The following is a 23,736-nucleotide window of genomic DNA, read 5'->3' on the forward strand; positions in this document are numbered from 1 at the left end:
AATATATTTCCAATTAGATTTTAAAAAAAGTGAATGGATTATATTTACAACCTAATCTCACTTGGGGCCCAAACAAGAATATTCTGTTTATTATATAATAAACCAGGTCAAGAAACATTAATCAAGGTCCAAGTATACATAAAGAGCTATACAGACCTTAAGGAAAGAGACAGAACTAGTATTTCTAGGTAAAATTTACTGGGTAATTACTTTGTGTTACATCCTGCTTTCAGTGTTTTATGTGAATGATCTCATTAATCCTCACAAAAACCTTCTACATTAGATAATATTATTCAAATTTTATAGAGGCAGAAATTGGCACACAAAGAGGTTATATTACTTGCCAAAGGTCAATCAATGAGCAGAAGCAGAGCCATAATTGCAACCCAAGCAGGCATACTCTGAGCCTATACTCTATGTCTGTAAAGAAGACACCAGATGACCCTAAAAGAAAAACACAAAGCTCAGCTATCCTTCTATTTGCTTACCTTGAAGACCTGCATATTTAAGGGCTGACCAGTTTGGTATGTCATAGCACCCTCCACCATCTTCCTTTTCTTCTGATTCACATCGGTAAAGGATCTGATTTAGCTCAGCCAAAGTTAATCTGGAGGCAATACTAAGAATTGGAAAATAAAGATAACCATATACTGAAGTTTTGCTTGTTGTCAATAGAAACAAAAGAAGAAAATCTGAATTACAATCATAAAATGTCTTAGCAGTGTATGTTTTAGGAACTCAGCATTCAAATAAACATTATACTCATACATTTTAAGTAATAATTAAAGGACAAATTATGAAAAAAAATTCAATTAGAAGCAACATTACTCCCAAACCAAGCAAATAATCAAGTACCAAATTGTATTGATTAGAAGTATGCTGGGAAAATATTTTGGCTTCTATATCCTTTATCTTATAAATCTGTTTTTTTAACCTTTCTAGTTTGGACTTAGTGTTTTCCTTCCTTCCTTCATTTATTTATGTGTTCTCATCTGATTTCTCTCCTTTATATTCCCCTAAGTGAGACATCAAGAACTTCTTATGCTAGTTATTGTATACTAAAAATACTTATCAGAGGATCACTAAAGGAATAAAAAGTCAAAGTTAACTGCCTAGGAAATCACATGCTCTCTGCCTTCATATTTCTCTCCAAGTCCCTTCCTTTCTCTTCTCTAAGGTTGCACTGCCCCTCAGCTTGTTTATTCAAGAAACCAGGATTTTTCTCAGATTAAGATGCCTCCTGATAACAGTCAGAGGGAAGACTATCATGGCCTTGATTTCCCTTTGTTTGGTTAGCAGTAAGACTGTATAACTGACCACACCTGAATATAGCTGAAACTGTATTTTCTTGTGCTTCTATAATAGATGCTCAGGTAATTTCATTTTACATGACTGCCATTTCATGTGAACACATATCCTCTTGAATGTGTATCTTTCTTTCTCATTTAGTTCTGGCTCAATTTAGAAAATCATTGTCATCTGTGCTTTGTTCTCTCCATATCAGCCTCCCTCCCCAGAGCTAGTTTGTGAGTCAAGCCTGAGTCAAATCACTCAGAAGTCTCAGTATCAACTCCATTCTAGGGCAATATTTTTCAATAGCCAGTGGACTCCTTGCCTAAAAATTACCTGGGGATCTTATAAAACTGCAAATTTCTTGGCCTTGCTCCAAAATAATCTGAGCAGGTCTGAGGAGGAACATGCATTTTACAAGCAGTCCATCCAAACACAAAGCTGCTTCATCACAGATTTTTTGGTTAAGAATGCAACTACTTTATTAAGAATAGTTTGAATTAGGAGTTAATATCCTTAACAATAAAAAGTCTTACAAAACAACAAAGAAAGCCGAACACAATAGCAAAATGGGGTAATACATAAAACAACACTTCAACAAATAAATACAAATGGCCAATGAAGAAAATAATTTAGCTTAATATTTAAATTACATGAGATGTTATTTTTAACTATTTTATATTTACCAGTTTGATTAGTAACAGCTAATACTTATCAATCACTATGTGTCAAAAACTATTGTGTTTTACTCAAGTAATCTGTAAGAAAGGTGCTATAATTATGTCTATTATAAATTCTCAAAGATCTCTTTTTTTTTCTAGAGACAGGGTCTTGTTCTGTTGCCCAGGCTGGAGAGCAGTGGCACAATCATGGCTCATTGCAGCCTAGACCTCCTGGGCTCAACTGATGCTGATGCTCTTACCTCAGCTTCCTGAACAGCTGTGACCACAGGTGCATGCCACAACTTCCAGCTAATTTTTTAAAAACGTTTTGTAGAGATAGGGTCTCACTATGTTGCCCAGGCTGGTCTTGGACTCCTGGGCTCAAGCAATCCTCCCACCTTGGCCTACCAAAGTGCTGAGATTATAGGAGTGAGCCACTGTACTCAGCCAGGTCTTACTTCTTATAGCTAATAAGAGTCTGCAATGGAATTCAAACCCAGTTAGTCTGGTTCTATACTCCATGCCCTTAAACACTACATTATAATAATATATACTCAGTATTGGTAATGATGGAAACTCTTGGATAGAGCTGAAAGTATTAATTATTATAATCTTTCTGGAGAAAATTTGGCAGTATGTATTAACAGCCTCAAATATATGGATATAGTCTAACCCAATGGTCCTTTTTGGCACCAGGGACTGGTTTCACAGAAGACATTTTTTCACAGACTGGGGGTGAGGGGCGTGGTTTGGGGATGATTCAAGTGCATTACATTTATTGTGTACTTTATTTCTACTATTATTACATTGTAATATATACTGAAATAATTATACAACTCACCATAATGTGGAATCAGTGGGACCCCTAAGCTTGTTTTCCTGCAACTAGACAGTCCCATATGGGGGTGATGGCAAACAGTGGCAGATCATCAGGCATTAGATTCTCATAGGCAGCATGCAATCTAAATCCCTCACAGGGACAGTTCACAATAGGGTTCACGCCCCTGTGAGAATCTAATGCAGCCACTGATCTGACAGGAGGCAGAGTTCAGGTGGTAATGCGAGTGATGGGGTGCAGCTGTAAATTCAGATAAAGCTCACCTGCCACTCACCTCCTGCTGTGCGGCCTGGTTCCTAACAGGCCATGGACCAGTACCAGTCTGTGGCCCAGAGGTTGGGGACCCCTCATCTAACCCAAAACTTCCATTTCTGAAAATACTTATACTAGTACTAATGATGGCAAACTATGAGCATTTACTATGTTCCAGACATTGTGTTAAGTGTTTTATAAGTGTTATCCTATTTAATTCTTACAAAATTTTCCAGATGGGAGACTGAGATGATGAAAGTTCTAAACAATAGATCCAAGATCATACTGACAGTAATGAAGCTAAAGTTAAACCTAGGTCTAAACCTCAAAACCTATATTCTTCTGTAGTATGCAGAAACATCTAGAAAGGGAATAACTAAGGATTCATGTAAAGATGAATGTACAAAGACATAAATAATAGGGAATAATCAGAAGCAATCTAGATGTCCAAAAATGGAAATTGTTTAAATAAATTATGGTAAAGCCATAAAGTAGAATAATATGTTGACATTTTTAAAAAATGATGTGGTAAAGGGTATGAGGTATGCAACTTAGTCTCAAATACTTCAGAGAAATTGTGTGTGTGTGTATACAGAGATGCATGCGTGTGTTATGTATGCATGCAGGCATGTGTGTATCTATATCTATAGAGAGAATACACATGCAGGTACACACACAAATTATAAAACAATAGGGTAAAATGTTAACAACAAGTGATGCTGACACTGCTGGTCCTTGGACCGTACTTTGAATAGCAAGGATATAGAGGACCCTTAAAACTGCTTAATTCAGTCTAGTGGTAACTTACTTATTAAGGTGGCAAATCTCTACCAAACAAGGCATACTTACGAAGCAAAAGGAATTTTTAATATAGGATCTGCATTGTCAACAGCTAGGCTGCCAGATTTAAAGTGAGGACTGAATTGTGTCAGATGATTTCGAAGAATTCCAACAGCGACTTGTGCATGTGGATCAAGACTAACTCTGAAAATGTTAATTAAAAAGTGGTTAATTTTTAGGAGTAATTTATTCAAATTTAACAGGATATGCAAACTATTTTAAATATAAGTAAAGTCAACAGTTTGAGCTCAATTAACATACCTGAATATAATAACACTTCCTGGAGACAAGTTTTCAAATTCTATTTCTTGAATATATTCATTGGGCCCTTTTGTGGCAACTCCAGCTTGTTTAACAATTTTACTTTCATTAAGCTTGAAAAAAAGTACATTAAAAAAATCCATTCAACAAATAGTTCTAATGTTCTTAAAATGCTAAACACAGTAGTAAGATGAAAGTCCCAAATACCTGAATATGTTCTCTAATTTCTACTGTGATATCTGGCGTTCCATTGATTGAATTCTCATCCTTCCTATAAGGTTTCATGTTTCTCTCAATAGTTCTAGCTTCAAGAACTACTTCTTCAATTTTGCCTAGGAATACATAAAAACATTTTAACAAAATTTCATATGGAATCATCCAAAATTAGGAAGGCTAAAGTGGTTTCAAATCATTTAACTTAAAGTTGAAAACAAATTATCAGTTACTTTTTTTTAGAAGTCTGAAAGTAGATGATTCTACCCAAGGTGTATTTTCACATTTGTAAAAAAAATTACAGCTTAGTTAACAAAGCTTTTTTTGAAGTAGAAACGTATCAAAATAATAGCTTAGCTCTAGGGAACAACTTCCTAATTTTGAGCAGAGAAAAGCAAATCACTTCAAAGGCTTACATTTTTTTAAAACTTGGAATATTTCGGATACAAAAAAAAGATTAAAAACCCAAGTTCTACTTCCTCACTTAAAGAAAACTTTACAAGTACAATAAAGCCTCTGTGTACCCATTCTTCACTTTCAGAAGTAACCTCAATTCAGTTTGGTGCTCACTACCCCTGACATTTTCACTACACATGCCTGTTTCCTTAAACAACATATATTATTTTCCCTATTTCCAAGTTTTATTAAAATGAATTGAAGTTATATATATTTGCAACTTGCTTTTTATTGGTCAACAATGTATTTTTTAGATTCATTCACACTGCTGCATCAGCTATAGCACATTTACTTCAAATGCCAAATAATATTCTACTGTATGAATATACCAAAATATATCTGTTCTATTAAGGTTGTCTCTAATTTTTCTCTATTATAAACAATGTTGCAATAAATATTCTTGTGCATATCTGCAAATGGAAATATATGAAAATTTCCCAGATATATACCTAGGGATAGAACTGCAGGGTCAATGGATTGTATAAAATTTCAACCTTACTTTAAATAACTTAAGCTTTAAGTCATTAATCTGGCAACAGGTAACAGAACCTTTTGATCTAGAAATTCTACCTCTGTAAATATACACTAAGAAAATTGTTTAAAAGAAAAAACAATTATCCTTAGTGTATATTTAACACTTAGTAACACTACTAAACATACTATAGAATATTTAAAAGGGCATAATAACATAACGTACGAACATTTAACATAATAAAAATCACAATTTTGCGGACTGAAGTGGAAATGTTTTAAGAATGATCCATGACCAAAACAAAACCTGAGATAATATTGTACACAGTGATTGCTGTCCTATAAAACTGAATACGTATATTAGCAAAGATCAGATAAGGACAGTGAATATACATTTGTGAACAATTAAAGAAACTTTTAGGTATTCAGGTTGATAATTTTTAAAAACAGGAACTATGCATATTCAGCAACTAGCAACCAATATAGAATATGATGATTTTTATAGGAATTTTCATTTGGTCAATCAATCAACAAACTTTGCCAGCTGCTGCATGAACAGGAGCATGCTATGCTATAATATGCCACATATAATAGTAAGTAAGACAATAAAATACACATATCCAGAAAAAAATCAAGTAATATTAAGGACATATCTCAGGGATGTATTTTATAATTTTTGACTCTCTATGCTAGAAGAGTACATAGAGACTATAATTGCTACATGTTCAGAAGAATCACTGAACAAAGGAGGTGCAACTTTAGACCTTGAAAGATCCAGACAATTCGCATAGTATTTGGGGAGAAGTAAAAATATCTATTTGGCTGAAATAGTGGACTGACATAGGGCTAGGATGGTGGATGAGAATGGATTATGAAAAGCCTTAAACATAAGGTTATATTATTTTCCATTTTAGTTCGCATGTTTGTATGTATGTGCATATACACACACAAAGAGATTTATACACATATATACATATACACTAACACAAATATACATATTGTTCTGCTAGAAGAGAAATAAATGTTCATTTTACACAAATTAGGAAATAAAATATAAACAAAAATATTTCACAACTCAAAAAATGTTAACATTTGAAAGTATTTCTGTCTAGGTTTTGTTCCATGCAGTAAAAATATAAGTTGCCAAAAATTTCTTTTTTTTTTTTTTTTTTTTTGAGATAGGGTCTCACTCTATCACCCAGTACAGTGCAGTGGTGGGATCTGGACTCAGTGTAACCACTGCCTGCTGGGCTCAAGCGATCCTCCCACCTCAGCTTCAGGAGTAGCCAAGACTACAGGCATGTGCCACCATGCCCATCTAATTTTTTGTACTTTTTTTTTGATAGAGACAGGGTTTTACCATAATGCTGAGACTGGTCTTGAACTCCTGAGCTCAAGTGATCTGCCTGCCTCAGCCTCCTGAGGTGTTGGGATTACAGGTGTGAGCCATCATGCCTGGCCAAGTTACCAAAAAGTTTAAATTCTTTTTCTCAAGTACGTCCACAGTAGCACTGTGTTATAATATATATGATATATACATGATATATAACCATAACATTACAGTATAATTTAATATAATAATATAATACAAATACAGTAACAATTTTTATATTGCATTACCAGGGATGCACATTTGAGGCACTTCCTTGCTGTAAAATGAAGTCTTGGGATTCCTGAAAGCAGTTCTAGATACAGCCACAACAGACTGATGGATGCTAGGTGAGTGTCTTGTTACTGCCACTATGTCTTCATCAACTTGATCCACATACACCTGAGAAGCAGAACGAACAACTAGATTAGCTCTCAAACTGGAAAGACTTACTCTGAAATTGAACCTGAAGAAACAAATTTAATTATTTCTTGCCTGAATAAAACCCTTGGCTCCAAGCTCCTGATGAAGTTTATTGATAGCACACCTGGCTGCAATAATGCCGCTTTGGAAATTAACTTCACCTGTATTTGAAGGCAATGCTTCAGGATTCCACTTAGTGTAAAACCGTTCTTCAGAAACCACTGAAATCTGGACAAAGGTAAAATTTAGCATGGATACATCTTAATTACAATGAATTTTTTTTAATAAAAATGCCCAAAGTTGTTGGCCATGTAGGTTTTAAGAAACAACATATAAACAAACCTGATGAGGCACTAATTCATCATAGCCTCTTGTACTTCCACTAGCACAACACGCCATAGAAACAATTGTAGTACTTGGAAGAGCATCATACGCTGATCTATGCTAGAAGACAACAACAACAAAGCAAAAGTTTGCTTTCTTTCAAATGCAAAGTGCTATTCTATAGCATAATGAAGTAAAAGGATAATTACATAAATAAATTCATAAGGTAAATTAATTTGCTTTTAAACAAGTAAAACATTCTGAAAACTATGTATTATAAATCAGTTATAAATCTAAGACACTATTTTGAAGTATATGGATATGATTGTGACCAAGTGTCAGAGAGTTAAATATCAAAGCATTTAGCAAAATAAGTACATGAAAAAGATCAGGTGCTTACCACAATAGGACACTCATTATCATGCGTAATATCCATAAACAGGGCATGTGCAATAGCTGGCATTAAAGGCCTCAAACAGGGCTGAACAAAGGATCCAACAGGTTCTCCTCCATATCGGTAAACTAATCTGCCCTCTTCATGACTATTATATGCACTCATTGCCTCTGCAGAGCATTACAGAATATTTTAACAATCTTCATTATTTATGTCCAGGAAGAGGTTAGATTTCTTCCCATAAATGATTTTCAAAATAAAGACCACATCAATATTATAAAAAATAAAACTGCTTCAAGGATTTAAACAAATGTCTACTAGTTTAAGTGACAAAAAAGTTTTCCCCATAACTTAACTGGAGAAATGGCTCATGTAAGGAAAAGGGAACATATGTTGTTTACTGGGATGTAAGCTATACAAAATTGATTATAAAACATCTAAACATTACATCATATCTCCCAGTAGAAGATGAAAAACAGGTTTGCATATTTTCAACAACAAAAAATGGTTTTGTTAGTGAGTCTTCAGTTCATCCTACTGGTCTTTCAATTTGAAATGAAGTATCTTACCCCAAAGTAGAAATTTATACTGATAAAAATAGACTGAGTTATATTAGAATATGTCATACAAAGTATTTAGAAGAACATTAACTGTGTTAAAAAATTATTAAGCATTGCATATGAAGCTATTAAATCCTTTAATCTACTTAAACAAAAGCTAAAGTTTTAGAGGGAAATACACTCCAACAAGCCTACCTCTTATTAAGGAACTAATGCCCAGTCTAGTAACAAAGACATTGTCCAGATCTTCACTTCCTGTGAACAGTTCAGCTACTACATATAAATTGGGTTGCAAATTCCTAGCAGCATCCAACATGTACTGTAAAAAGCACAGTGACAAATGTAACAAATAAATGTAACAGAAAGAGAAAAGCAAGATAGGAGGAAGGAAAGAGACAAAAGGAGGCATGGATTTGACATAGAAAAATATGCAGCAAGATATCAAACATACCAAAACACATAGAAACGAGAGAATTTATCAAGAGAAGAAAACGGTTAAAAAGGAAGATTAGATTTTGCAAAGATATTGAGACATGAGAGAGGAAAAGAAGAAGAAAAATGTTAGTTTCATATTACTAAATGTAAATCATAACACTACAATTCTGTTAGGTTTTCTCCCTGTTTTTTGTTTGCTTATTTATTTATTTATTTATTTTTTGAGACCAAGTTTCGCTCTTGTTGCCCAGGCTGGAGTGCAATGACATGATATGAGCTCACCACCACCTCCGCCTCCCAGGTTCAAGAAATTCTCCAGCCTCAGCCTCCCGAGTAGCTGGGATTACAGGCATGCACCACCACACCCAGCTAATTTTGTATTTTTAGTAGAGATGGGGTTTCTCCATGTTGGTCAGGCTGGTTGCAAACTCCCAACCTCAGCTGATCTGCCTGCCTCAGCCTAAAAGTGTTGGGATTACAGGCGTGAACCACCGTGCCTGGGGCTGCTTGCTTATTTTTAAAACTTTAATCAGACTTAATTTCCAGGTGGTTGACTAAATAATTATTCATAAATTCCCTGCTGGTGAATTACTTAGCTGTTGGAAAGATTAGATTTGTCTGACCAGACCGAAGCCAGTTTCTCCTACAGATGATGATAAATAACTCTTAAAAACTCTTACACCTTACAATTTCCACTTGTGTGATTTACGTTTAACACTGGTGCTATCTATCTAGCTGTTTATTATAAACACTGGTTTATAATAAAAAATCAGATTGGTTCCAAACTGTTAAACACAACATTTGCACAAAGATTAATAAAATACTTGAAACTCTGTTAGCTAACAAGTAGAATCCTAGATTTTGTAATTTAAAATTAAGTAAATTAAGTTTGAACATTCTTTTCTGCCATGTAACAATCTTAGAAGCATATTTCTTTTTGCTGTTGCTAAAAGCGCAATAAAATAAAGCCGTCATTTTTTGGAACTAAACAATGTTCTACCAGCTTAACTAATATTCACTAAATCCCTCCAAATCAAATCAATTTTTCATCATAGGACTTGAAATATATACATTATAATACTGCTTTAATATTATAGAAATAGACATTTTTTAGGTAAGCACACATTTCCAAAGAACACCTAAGTGACACTGGTCACTAGGAAGGTATCAAAAATCTTATAAGCAGTGCCACTGTAGGGTTTCTAAAAATAACAAAAAAAACTTATAAGCAGGATGAAAATTATGAGTTTAATTACAAAGATTGTATTAGATAGAAGTTAATACTATAAGTATTGGCATTGTTCAGAAGTTATTGTAAAGAGCTCAAAGAGGAATAGACAATGTTTATGTTTACACTTATAATTTTTATAAATAATAAAAATTAAATCGATGAGGCTAGACTGGCTTCAATATGCTATAATGTTAATGTTTATTTTTTATTTAATTTAATTAATTAATTTATTTTTTAGACAGAGTCTCACTCTGTCGCCAGGCTGGAGTGCAGTGGTGTGATCTCGGCTCACTGCAACCTCCACCTCCTGGGTTCAAGTGATTCTCCTGCCTCAGCCGCCCGAGTAGCTGGGACTACAGGCACACACCACTATAATGTGTAATAAGCTATTCATCTTCACAGTCACTTCTAAAATATATTGAAAGCAACCTAAAAATAACAAAAATTAACATTTTATGTATTCACAGTAGCCAATATGATTGCGCTCCATATTATCAGAAACGTGATCAACTTCCCTAAATTAAAATTTTAAAATTAGCTAGTTAAATATTTTATAGCCCAGTATTCCATAACAACTGCAAAAGACTGTTAGAATTATGCTAATTATGCAATAGTGATAAATACTACCACCAAATCAATGCTTGTGTCCAACTAGCAAAAGGAAACATTTACCTGCATAGTTTACTTAAGGAAAGCTAGGAAGGAACACTGAATTTGTTTTCTTAATGTAGATAAATTGTTTTTCTGTACCTCAGCTACGTGAAGAGGTGTTGAGTGGCAGTTATCAAGACGTACTCCCTGGAAATAAGTTGCAGTTATTTCAGTGTATTTTTTCATGTGTGCCCAGAGATAAGGACAGTCCTCTGGTTTATTCCCATAGCGTAATTTAACACTGTCTCCCCAGCAAATAAGTTCTCTCCTTAGGTAAACTTCTGAACCTGTTCAGAAAAGAGATTGCTTTCAATGGTTCAAGAAATAAAATGAAAACAATTACTTCAAGGAAACACTGGTTTTTAAATTGCTTTGATCATTTCTGCCATAAATGATATATTGGTTAAATTATATCTAAAGTGGTATGAGATGTTTTAAAAAATTAATAATTATTTATTTCTCATAGCTGTTCTGAAAAAACTCTAGCTTACAGTCTCTTCTAAAAATTTGTCCTCAATTTCAAAAACCCAAGTCGCATCATAACGGAAAACAGAAATGTTAATATCATAGGCCTTTTAAAACCATAGTTCTACCAAAAACGTTTAAAACTCCATCTCCACCCTCCTACTTATTTTCGGCAACAGGTGGTATTAGATCCATGGCATACAGCAGAATGGCTTGATTTCGTTTAGAATGGCTAGAAAAAAGAGGGCAGAGATACTTACACCCAAATTTATACTCTTAAAAAAAAGCATTAAGATTTCTGAATAAATTTTAATGTCACTAATATAGACTCCTAGTTTCGAAATGTTAAAAAATAAATATATCAATGGGCTCCTGCAACATTCTTCCTGGTAATGAAATAGCTATAGAAACACAAGACGCTAAGAGTGAGGGGGGACCTAAAACCATTAGGTTCTGGTTTAATTGCCACTGAAATTCTTAATACCTCTGGCCAATGAGTGAAAATATCTCTTATGGCAATGTAATTGTAATAGCAGTGGTTTCAAACTTGTTTGTAAAAATGCAATAATATTTTGTCCAAATAAAAGCTTATGTAGACCCACAATATAGAAAACAGTACATAAAAGTTATTCTGTTTGAGAAGATAAAAGGTAGGAAGGCAAAGGAGAGGACAGAAGATGAACTTCTTTTTTTGTTGGCTCCATGTTTTCTTTCTCAAATTGTATGTACCTCTGGTACCTTTATGGTGAAATATTTAAAAACCAATAGACTAATGGGGAAGAAAATCAATAAAGCAGATTTTATTTTGACCTTGCCATGAACTATTCTTTCCCCATCCACAGAGAAGTTAAAAATTACATACCCGGTTCAGCAAAGTTTCGAAGAGGATCATCTCCCATTACCCATCCATTGTGTGCCATCAGAAAACAAGCTTTATTTGGGAGATGAATCATAGATTCTTCCATGGAGAAGTCTATCTCTTCAAATGGGAAAGTAAAATACCTATGAAAATATAATTAAATATTAAATCCATACAAAGAAACTCCTTGGAGAGAATATAAATTTGCAACATTAAAACTAAACTTCTTTTCTAATGAATAGAATAAAATAAGTTTGATGCTATTTATAGGAAAAAAACTTCAATATAGGTCAAAAATCTTCATTAGGCTTTTTGAGTAAATCTAGCAGGATGTGAGAAATAGGGAGTTAACATGACAGCATATCTGGCTAACAGTTTAAACAATTTTTAAAACTTCATAAAATTATTTTAAAAAATCATTGAGGCAGCTGGGCATGGTGGCTCATGCCTGTAATCCTAGAACTTTCGGAGGCCGAGGCAGGGGGATTACCTGAGGTCAGGAGTTTGAGACCAGCCTGGCCAACATGGGGAAACCCCGTCTCTACTAAAACTACAAAAATTAGCTGGGCATGGTGGTGCACCTCTGTAGTCCTGGCTACTTGGGAGGCTGAGGCAGGAGAATCACTTGAACCCTGGAGGCGGAGGTTGCAGTGAGCTGAGATCGTGCCACTGCACTCCAGCCTGGGTGACAGAACAAGACTCCATCTCAAAGAAAAAAAATAAATACATAATTGAGGCATTGATGTTACTTTGCAAAGATATTTTTAAAAAAGACTCTAAGTAAAGACATGCAAAGGCTTTTACTGCACTCTAGTTGCCCAACCTATGCTTTATGTCACTTACAAAGTAAGGAGCCAGATGCTTGCTTAATTTGATTAATATTGAATTTATTACTAAGTATGTAGTCCTCCAGAAACATTAAATAATAACTATGAATTGGTTTATACTGATGACAGTTTCTCTAACAAAATATTTGCCTAACAAAATTAGTTAATATTAAGCCTATGTCCAAATCAAACCTTCTATTTCAATTTAAGAAATGTACTGAACTCACATGTTAAAGAAAACATTTAGGTTAATTTCAAAAGTTAAATACAATTTTCAGTTTTCAACCATCAATAAGAAAAAAAACAAAAATGCAACACCTGGTAACTAAAGGATGCTTTCTAGTGACAGGTCCTAGTTTTGGACCATGGCCAGCCAGTCGTTCATAAAACACATTTCCCAAAACGCAATTAACTGCCTGAAAAACATTAAATTGTGTTAGATCATCATCATCCTCAAGACAACAAAAAAATAGTAGTAAGATGCAAGGAAAAGCAGCAGTTCAAAAATAAGTAAAACCTGTTCCTGATGATAGTTAATGAGTCGATGCTTCTCTGAATTTAATTCCTCCATTCTTTTATGAAACCAATTACAGCATTCTTCAATTGCTGCTGGCCCCTTGCTAGAGCAGATGGAGAAATGCAGATATAATATTTAATGGCTTTACAGATTCTACATTTAAAAACTTTCTAACAAAGGTCACAGAAACCTTAAATATATTCATCGGGATTTCAATTATGGCTGATGATGTTTTCCAATTGTAAAAATGTTTATATACACATATAGAAACATGGCCCACACACAGAAAAAGTGGGAAAATGTCATGTGCTGAAATAGTAGAATTACAGTGAATTACTTTATTTCATTTTCTATTAAGCGTTTTTAATAAGTAGTATGAAAATCATACTAGCCATAAAGGTTTGTAAGTAATATTATTATTTCACAGAAAAAAACACATTACATACTCATGTGGTATGAAAGTCGTTAGTGCAATGTTCATATCTACAGTACAGCCAAACCGTCTGTATTCAGGATCTTGAATAATCGTAAGATGTTGGTTTGGATCAGACTTGGTTACTCGCCTATTTTCTAAAAGAAAGAAAAGATGATACCTTAAATGCAAATATCTACAAAGAGATTATAACTGTCACTATTTTCTAATTTTTGGCCTATAATTTTTTCACTGAAAATAAAACAAATATTTATTTCACAGGTATCCTCCTACCTCCTCCCCTTCTCATCTTGCTGTGTGCACGTGCGTGCACACGCAAACACACACGAGGGGTGTGGGGGAGAAAGAAACAGAGACAAAAATAACATAAAAGAAAGACACAAGGATTCCTATCAATTCAATCTCAGCCCCCACTTTTCTGCCTACATCAGCATTCACTTATTCTATTCTTTTTTTATTTTTTTATATATATGTTTTATTATACTTTAAGTTCTAGGGTACATGTGCACAACTTGCAGGTTTGTTATACATGTATACATGTACCTTTTTTTTTTTTTAAAGCACTTTAAGGACTTTAGTGGAACCCGTTTTCCTCCCAGGTGCTACCAAATATTCTAACCTCAGGAGTTCTTTTTCAAGATTGCTTTCAAAGTTTGCTTCCTAAAGTCTTATTAACAACCTGACTTTCTTTGAATTCTCTAAAAGAAGCACACAGGTTTAATACTTTTTTTCCCTTTTCATCAACCATATTCCTTAGATAATAACTTAAAAATTAAAAAGGAAATAAACGGTTTTTGGGGAAATTTTCACTCTTTTTCTGGAACTTGTTTGTAATAAAATTAAGAACTGGTAGAGGATTGCCTCCATTGAACTTGATTTTATATTAACTAATTAATTTGTGTCTGGCTTATTCTAAAGAGACTTTGAAATGACTTATAAAAACACGAACAAAAAAACAAAATAATGGGTTTCCATAGTGTAGTGGTGGTTATTCACGTTAGCCTCACAAAACAGCATAAAATACAAATCGATTCTTAAAATCCAGTTTCTAAGGTTCATCTGGAAGAGTAAATATATGAAAACTGCCGCCGGGCATGGTGGCTTGCACCTGTAATCCCAGCATTTTGGGAGGCTGAGGCGGGTGGATCACCTGAGGTCAAGAGATCGAGACCAGCCTGACCAACATGGAGAAACCCCATCTCTACTAAAAATACAGAATTAGCTGGGTGTTGTGGCACATGCGTGTAATCCCAGCTACTCGGGAGGCTGAGGCAGGAGAATCGCTTGAACCCAGAAAGCGGAGGTTGTGGTGAGCGGAGATTATGCCACTGCACTTTAGCCTAGGCAACAAGAGTGAAGCTCTGTCTCAAAAAAAAAAAAAAAAAAAAGAACACTGCCAAGAAATGTTTGAAAAAGAGAAAAAGCTATGCCATCAGTATAAACTAATAATCTTTAGTATTGATAGAATAAAAGAGATGGATCAGTGGAAGAGCACAGATAACAGATGTATATTTTGTATATTACCATACACTATGAAGTATTATGGTGGTACTTCAAATCAGTATAAAAGGATGGATTTTCAACTCAATATAATTTTAAAAATACAAATCAAGTTAAATATCTTCTTTATATAATACACATAAATAAATTTCAGGTATATTAAATATTCAAATGTAAAAATACAAATTAGAAGAAAAGAGAATGTTGATGGAAGGTCTTTTCTAAGCATGATATGAAACTGGAAGCCATCAGAGATTGAAAAGTTTGACTACATTGAAAAAAAATGTCACCATAAACAAGAGTTAAAAGATCAAGAGCATACTAGGGGATATATTTGAGGCCTGTGTAATAATCAATAATGTCGATATAAAAAAAGAGACAACTCAATACAAAAATGAGAAGAAACATTAACAGGCAATTAATGGAAGAAATATAAATAGCTAATCAAGGTGTAAAAATATACTTCATTAATAAGCAAAGAAATGTAACTTAAAAGGCTGGGCGTGGTGGCTCACGCCTGTAATCCCAGTACTTTGGGAGGCTGAGGCAGGCAGATCACGAGGTCAAGAGATCAAGACCATCCTGGCCAACATGGTGAAACCCCGTCTCTACTAAAAATACAAAAATTAGCTGGGTGTGGTGGTGCATGCATGTAGTTTCAGCTACTTGGGAGGCTGAGGCAGGAGAATCACTTGAACCTGGGAGGCAGAGGTTGCAGTGAGCCAAGATCACACCACTGCACTCTAGCCTGGTGACAGAGTGAGACTCAGTCTCAAAAAAAAAAAAAAAAGAAATGTAAATTAAAATAAGGTATGTTTTGCCTAATTGACAAACATGATAAAGTTAATGATATCTAATGTTAGTGATAATATTAAGTTGGTATAACTTGCTGTGAAAATAAATTTATTATATTTGAAATCTGTATACCCTTTGACTCAATAATTCCATGTTTAACAATGTATCCTTCAGATTGACTCACATAAGCAAGTAAACATAAGGTGTACGGGGATGTATTTTCTGCAGTACAGCTTATGAGACTGGAAGTTTATCCAGGGAAAGGACTTTGTTCTGTTTACCACTGAATCCTCATGTCTAGCACACAGTAGTAGGTGGTTCAATGAATATGCATTGAATGAATGAATGAAAAATGAAAAAACTGGAAACAACCTATCAAAAAGGCTAAATAAATTCAAGTACTTTAAAAATAGCATATTGCTATACAGAGGTTAAAAGAAATAATTAGCTATAATAAATTCATATTGTCAACTAAAAGAACAAGTTGTTGACAATTTATGTTCTTGTCTTATTTGCATGTGTAAAAAATAAAAATAAATATAAAACTTATGTACTTACCATATATAGAATTATACAAAATTATATATAAAATTGAATTTTTTTTCACAAAGAGTCTTAAGTACAAGAAACAATATGTAGTAGCTGAGATGTGGGTTTTGGGAAAGAAGAGGTCATACATTCTATTTTCTTACACATTTAAACTATTGGGCTTTTTCTCTTTACAATGAGCACATATTATTTCATGTAAATAATACAGGTTATTGGGGGAAGGGAAGATAGAGGCCCTTCAGTAAAATGAAACAGGGAGAAAAGTTAATATTAAAAATTCCTGTATTAAGGTGTTACACAATTGCAAAAGTTGATGCATGAAGCTGACTGAGTATCCTAGAGCTCAAGCCATATTGACGTCTACTTCAAAGGCACTATTTCTGAGTCCTACTCTAGTTCTGTTTTCTGCAAGAGAAAAAAAGTATTTTAAGATCTTCCCCAAATCCTCACTGCTAGGTTGTCCTATATGAAATGCAGATAGACTCTTAATAATCCTTTCTAATTTGTCTCCTACAAACCCTACTTTCTCATTTCACCTATTTTTTCCTACCCTATTTTGTTGGGGGGGGGCATATTAACTGCTTGATTAGTTATGTCCTTAATAGACGACTCACTTCGTTACCTTTTGTTATCTCGCCAATATCTGGCTTCAATATCACTAGTGGTTAGATGGCCTTAATAGTGCGCAAAATCAGCTGGGAGCCCCTCTACGTCAGCTAAGGTTCTTACTATAGACAACAGGAGACTATCACATCTCTCAATTTCAAAACTTGTTTCAAGCCTTTCTCAGCTGAAATAACCTGTTCTACCTACTTCCCATTCATACATTTAACAACTATATACTGGGTTCCACAATATTCTGAGCATTCTATGGAACAGTAAGATACAGTACCCAGGGGAAATAATTGTGTTATGTATTATTATGACGTGCCGTTTAGATGTTTCTGCTAACTCTCAGCTTACAGAATCACAGTTTTATAATACCAACAATAACACAAATATCATACAATGACATATTTAATAATGATGTTACCCAAAAGAGAGTTTTCCCTTTATAATATTACATTTCTTAAAATCGATAGGAACATTCTAGTATATATCCTTTACCTTGTGTAAGAAGTCTTCTAAATTGCTCAACCGCTTTGTTGACATCTACTTGGAAAAATTCCCAGAGTTTAAGCTTTGGAAAAATATCCTCCCAAATTATTTTTCGGATGGACTGAAAAATGTCAATAGTTAAAAAATACATACATACATATACTTATTTAAAATCAGTTAAGCAAATACTGTTTATCATATTAAAATACAGGTTCTAAGTAATTTTCAACCATATATTTAATGTGTGCTTTAGAAATTTTTTCTGTTTTAGTGTGATACTCCTCTGTACATACTGACATTCATATGGTGATCATTTTCAATCAAAGCAGGTATTCCCTTTTCTTTGTATTTCCCTTCTGCAACATCACAGGAGAAACGCCAAAGTGCTCTGTCTAAGACCCAGGCAGGTTTTAAGTGTGGAGAATTCACAAGATTATAGGCACATTCTGGATGTTCCTGGATCCATTTACTATTAGCAGCTGAAGGAAAAAGGAGACACAAAGGAGTATCTCATAATTAAATTGAAACTGTATCTATGTTAAGTTTAGAGGTGAAATAAAATATAAAGATCTACCACTCATTTTTTTCTATATTGGACATCAATTTTACGATGATACTGTTACAGGAAAAGTTTTTTCTTTGGTTATGGTATCCTATCATTCGCTTCAGCATACTTTTTTTTTTTCTAACTTTAATTCTGCTTAGAAAATCCGATGAAACAAAAAGCAACTCTCTCATAGGTAACACTTTTGTATGGCTAATCCTAAAGTGTTAATGAAATAACGTTGTTTTGATAAGTTGGATAAAAGCGAGGTTGAGAAAGTGCTAAAATAAATACGCTCAAGGAATACGAATGTAGCTTATAGTTCAGAATCAGAATCAGGAGTTTGGCACAGTATTCCAAATATTTACAACATTGAAGATAATTTGTTTTGGCCAGGCACGGTGGCTCAACCCCAGCACTTTGTGGGAGTGGAGGTAGGATAGCCTGCAGGAGTTCAAGACCAGCTTGGGCAACACAGTGAAACCTTATATCTACCTATTCAAAAACAGATAATTTGTTTTAATTTAGAATAAACGAATGAAAGTTACATGGAACTTGTTTGATCTTTAAAATGGACTAATTATCCCTGAATTCATATTGAAGAGCATGAGTGATTAATGTATATAAAATAAAAAGTAGTAACAATTACTGAATATTTACCACATACCAGAAATTGTTCTAAGCAGTTAAATATGCTAATTTATTATTCCTCACTTCCTACCACACAAATTAGGACATACTGTTATGTTCCCTTAACAAAAGAGAAACTGAAGCACAGAGAGTTAAGTAACTCAGCCCAAGTCATATAGTCAGCAATTAACTTGGCCAAGTCCCTCTTCAGAATATGTAATCTTAACCACATTGCTCTGCTGCTGAAATGAATTGTTTGTGCTTCATTTACTCAGCTGAGCACCCTTATATAATTTTAGAATCATTATTATTTCCAGTTTCAGTCATTTATTTAGTAAGTCATTTATTTACTTAGTATTTATTCATACCCATAATAAACACTCAGATGAAGAAAGGCTATGTAAGGAGCAGAGAAGTTGTAATAAAAGTTAAATTGGTAATTCTCAAAACTTGCATTAAGTAGTTCCTCCGAGATTCATCAACACAATCACTGAAATTCAAGGTATTTTTCAAAATGACAAAATGTAGTAATAACTTATGTCCAAATAGGATTTTCACTTATAAAGAATAAATATTGGGGCTAGGTGCAGTGGCTCACGCCTGTAATCTCAGCACTTTGGGAGGCCGAGGAGGGAGTATCACTTGAGTCCAGGAGCTGGAGACAGCCTGGGCAACAGTGAGACCTCATCTCTACAAAATTTTTAAAAAATTAGCTGAGCATGGTGGCATGTGCTTAAAGTCCCAGCTACTCAGGAGGCTAAGGTGGGAGGGCTGCTTGAGCCCAATAAGTGGAGGTTGCAATGAACTGAGATTGTGCCACTGCACTACAGCCTGGGTGACAGAATGAGACCCTGTCTCAAAAAAAAAAGAGTAAATACCAATGCTGCTCTCATTCATCCATTTATTTTTGAGAAAGGGTCTTTCTCCGTCACCCAGGAGTGCAGGAGTGCAGTGGTGCAATCATAGCTCACTGCAGCCTTGAACTCTAGAGCTCAAGTGATCCTCCTGCCTCAGCCTCCCAAGTAGTCAGGACGACAAGTGTATGCCAACACACACAGCTAATTTAAATTTTTCTCTTTTTTTTGAGACAGAGTCTTGCTTTGTCACCCAGGCTGGAGTACAGTGGCACAGTCTCGGCTCACTGTAACCTCCACCTCCTGGGTTCAAGTGATTCTCCTGCCTCAGCCTCTGGAGTAGCTGGGATTACAGGCGCCCACCACCATGCCCGGCTAATTTTTGTATTTTTAGTAGAGATGGGGTTTCACCATGATGCCCAGGCTGGTCTCAAACTCCTGACCTCAGGTGACCCATCCGCCACGGCCTCCCAAAGTGCTGGGATTACAGGTGTGAGCCACTCCACCCGTCCCCAATTTTTAAAATAGCAAAATCCTAAAACTATTTCTTTTTTCAATATTTTGAAACAAAAATCAACTGTAAAATGAAAGAATTCTAAACAATAGGTAGTGAAAATATTTTTTTCTAATTCTACACGAAAGAAGAGTCAAACTCCAAACTATGTTTTAACACACATCAACATTAAAAAATAAATATGGACTTCTGGAGTGATACAGTAAGAAACTCAACAAACACTGTCCCTAGCAAAACAATTTAACTGGTGAAAATAATTTTAAAAACAATCATTTAGTCCCTGGAAATTATCCTAGGGCATTCAGCATAAGAAGAAACATTTATTTAAGATAAGAACAGCAAGAGTCTTGGCATTTGAACCAAGACCTTTTCCAGGGCAAATGGGTTCCCAGTGTTCTTGGTCTGCTACTTGTGGGAAAGGATGTCAGCTCTACAAGTAGGGGCTGGGTGGAGAAAAGATTTTTCTCCACCTGCCTGCTTGGAATAGAACTTCTGCAACACGGCCGGGTGCGGTGGCTCACGCTTTGGGAGGCCAAGGCAGGGTGTATCACCTGAGGTCAGGAGTTTGAGACGAACCTGGCCAATATGGCGGGACTCCAACTCTACTAAAAATATAAAAATTAGCCAGGCATGGTGGCTCATACCTGTAATTCCAACTACTCGGGAGGCTGAGGCACAAGAATCGCTTGAACCCGGGAGGTGGAGGCTGCAGTGAGCCGAGACTGCGCCACTGCACTCCAGCCTGGGCGACAGAAGGAGACTTCGTCTCAAAAAAAAAAAAGAGAAAAAAAAAATTAAAAAAAAAGAACTTCTGCAAGACAGTGCCGGCAGGGAGAATTAAAAACACTCATAGACTGTGCCTCTTAGCATGAAACTATAACCCCAGGCTGGGAGTTGGGAGGAGAGAATGTCTCCCTCTTGGCCACACCTACCAGGAGTTGAGCACCTGTGATACAGCTTCCATAACAGAGGCATTTGTGTAAGATAATGGAGCAGGTCTTGGTTCAATCACCAAGGACTCTTGTTCTTACTAAGATGTAGTAGATTTTCACGTTTCTCCATATGCTAAATATCCGTAGGACAATTTCAAGGGGATTTAAGTGAGTGTCTTAAAATAATTTTCACCAGTTAGGGTTGTTTCACTACGTAAAGAGTGTGTGAAGCCTTCACATAACCATCCTGGAGGTTGAATTCTGCTGGATAATACTTTTTTAAAAGAAAACTGGCTGGGCACAGTGGCTCACGCCTGTAATTCCAGCACTTTGGGAGGCCGAGGTGGGCGGATCACTTGAGGTCGGGAGTTCAAGAACAGCCTGACCAACATGAAGAAACCCCATCTCTACTAAAAATACAAAAATTAGCCGGGTGTGTTGGTGCATGCCTGTAATCCCAGCTACTTGGGAGGCTGAGGCGGGAGAATCACTTGAACCCGGAAGGTGGAGGTTGCAGTGAGCCGAGATCGCGCCATTGCACTCCAGCCTGGGCAACAAGAGTGAAACTCCGTCTCAGAAAAAAATTAAATAAATAAAATAAATAAATAAATAAAAGAAAACTTGTTTCACAGAAAGGATATCACGATTTGCAACACTTTTCAAGTAAGGCTGTGGCAAGGTTTACTTCTTTTACATTGCACAGAATCTCTCAAATGTCTCAGAAATACAGTCTGTGGTAGACACTGCTGCTGTACTCAGTTTTATCCTCCCTTTCTTTAGTAATAAAATTCCCAAGGTTCAACTTTACACATAGCTGACAAACTCAAGACTACCCTGCAGGTCTCCTTTAAGGTAGGTATGGCAAGAGACAAATTCCTGCGATGCAATATGAACACAGTAATATATATCATATCATACCCAAAAAGACATGCCTGCCCTTTCCTCATTTCCACTGGGGAGAATGTGGTAGCAGGAGCTGGAATAGCCATATCTGACTAAGAATTTGAAGCAAAGTGTTGGAGACTGCAGAGCAACATGAGAGAAACTAGTTCCCTATCACCACTGAACTACCATCCTAGTCCAGGAATGCCTATCTAATCTTTTGTAAGAAATAAATACAATTTTAGCCTTTAGTCCCTATGTTTTTCTGTTATAGCTGCTTATGCCATATCCTAACTCATATAATTTACAACTCATAAAATGCCCTTATGTGGTTTGATACATCTGATTTCAATATTATAGATCTCAAAGTGATTATCAAGACTGTCAAATTTTCCTTTACAATTTTTTTACATTATTTTGTAAGAGATGGGGGTCTCATTATGTTGCCAAGGCTGGTTTCAAACTCCTGGCCTCAAGTCATCCTCCCACTTCAGCCTCTCAAGCAGCTGGGATTACAGGTGCAAGCCACAGCACCTGGCTTAATAATGTCAAATTTTCAAATGAAGAATACTGAGTTCTTAGGTATTATGAAGTTTTCACTGTAGAATTGGAGGCTTGGTTTCTAGGTACATGCAGAAACACCAAATTTTAGAATGTACCTATTTCTTTACCTAACTTTGCCATTATGATTAGAGATTTTTATTTATATTGATGAACCAGATCTATGAGCTTTTAAATATCTTCATAGTTTCTATGGTTACTTGGAGAACTGTTTTATGAAACAGCAGATTGTATCTTTTAAATGTTTGTACCAACTAGAATTCTTGTTCTTTACATATGCAAATCAGTGGTTTCCAAACTTTTCTACATTGTAGCATACACACAAGATAACATTTGTAAGGTAAACTGGGTTAAACCCAAAGCTGCTGATGGCCACGCTTTGTCAGGCTAGGCCAGGCCAGGCTCAGCTCCTCTGACAGGTGAGGGGAGCAACCATTTCCTCAAGGATCGCTAGCTGGAAAAATCTGATCTATTTTAATAGAATTATATATCACTAAGGAATCTTAGGAACCAAAACAGACTAAATTTAATAAGCTCTTTTAACACGTAGAAGACATAATTTCCAGATACAACTTCTGAGAGTTTACTAATAAGTTTCTTTCCAAATAATAGAAGTCATTCAGTTTTTTCATATATGCTATAGTACTATAGTACCAGAGCTCCTGCTAATATAGGATCCATGAGTTACTTGGGAAAGGATTAATAGAGTAGTCCACTCTTATCCTTAGGGGTACCTTCCAAGACCTCAAGTGGATGTGTAAAACTATAGATAGTATCAAACCCTATATATATATATATTTTGATATTTTGTTTTTTTTTTATCTGATAACTGAGCAGGCTATTAAGTAACTGGTGGACAGGTAGTATTTACAGCATGGATGCACTGGACAAAAGGATGAGTCACATTCCAGGTGGGATAGAGCAGGATGGCATGAGAGTTTGTCATGTTACTTAAAACAGCATGAAAATTAAAACTTATGAATTGCTAATTTCTGGAATTATTCAATATTTTTGAAATGTGATTGACTGCAGGTAACTGAAACCTCAGAAAGCAAAACTGCGAATAAGGGGGGACTACTGTACTGTAAGTTGAAATATGTGATCAT

General features: G+C 35.2%; 1 protein-coding gene across 4 annotated transcripts in view; it reads right to left on the bottom strand.

The window, feature by feature from the left end:
• Window positions 1–23,736, bottom strand: part of AGL (amylo-alpha-1,6-glucosidase and 4-alpha-glucanotransferase) — a 75,934-nt gene that overhangs the window by 37,446 nt on the left and 14,752 nt on the right. For all 4 annotated transcript variants that reach the window (XM_019034662.4, XM_063696611.1, XM_055352872.2 and 1 more), the window contains exons 6-21: window positions 18,011–18,192; window positions 17,723–17,834; window positions 13,785–13,908; window positions 13,339–13,441; window positions 13,140–13,237; window positions 11,998–12,137; window positions 10,770–10,957; window positions 8,549–8,672; window positions 7,800–7,963; window positions 7,418–7,519; window positions 7,148–7,303; window positions 6,904–7,054; window positions 4,351–4,475; window positions 4,144–4,256; window positions 3,892–4,026; window positions 489–619 (exon numbers count right to left, since the gene is read on the bottom strand). In XM_019034662.4, coding sequence (XP_018890207.1) covers window positions 489–619; window positions 3,892–4,026; window positions 4,144–4,256; window positions 4,351–4,475; window positions 6,904–7,054; window positions 7,148–7,303; window positions 7,418–7,519; window positions 7,800–7,963; window positions 8,549–8,672; window positions 10,770–10,957; window positions 11,998–12,137; window positions 13,140–13,237; window positions 13,339–13,441; window positions 13,785–13,908; window positions 17,723–17,834; window positions 18,011–18,192 — 2,148 coding nt within the window. The remainder of the gene's footprint in view (window positions 1–488; window positions 620–3,891; window positions 4,027–4,143; window positions 4,257–4,350; window positions 4,476–6,903; window positions 7,055–7,147; window positions 7,304–7,417; window positions 7,520–7,799; window positions 7,964–8,548; window positions 8,673–10,769; window positions 10,958–11,997; window positions 12,138–13,139; window positions 13,238–13,338; window positions 13,442–13,784; window positions 13,909–17,722; window positions 17,835–18,010; window positions 18,193–23,736) is intronic.

Source organism: Gorilla gorilla, chromosome 1 (assembly GCF_029281585.2).
Source record: "Gorilla gorilla gorilla isolate KB3781 chromosome 1, NHGRI_mGorGor1-v2.1_pri, whole genome shotgun sequence".
In the NCBI taxonomy this organism is placed as follows: Eukaryota; Metazoa; Chordata; class Mammalia; order Primates; family Hominidae; genus Gorilla; species Gorilla gorilla.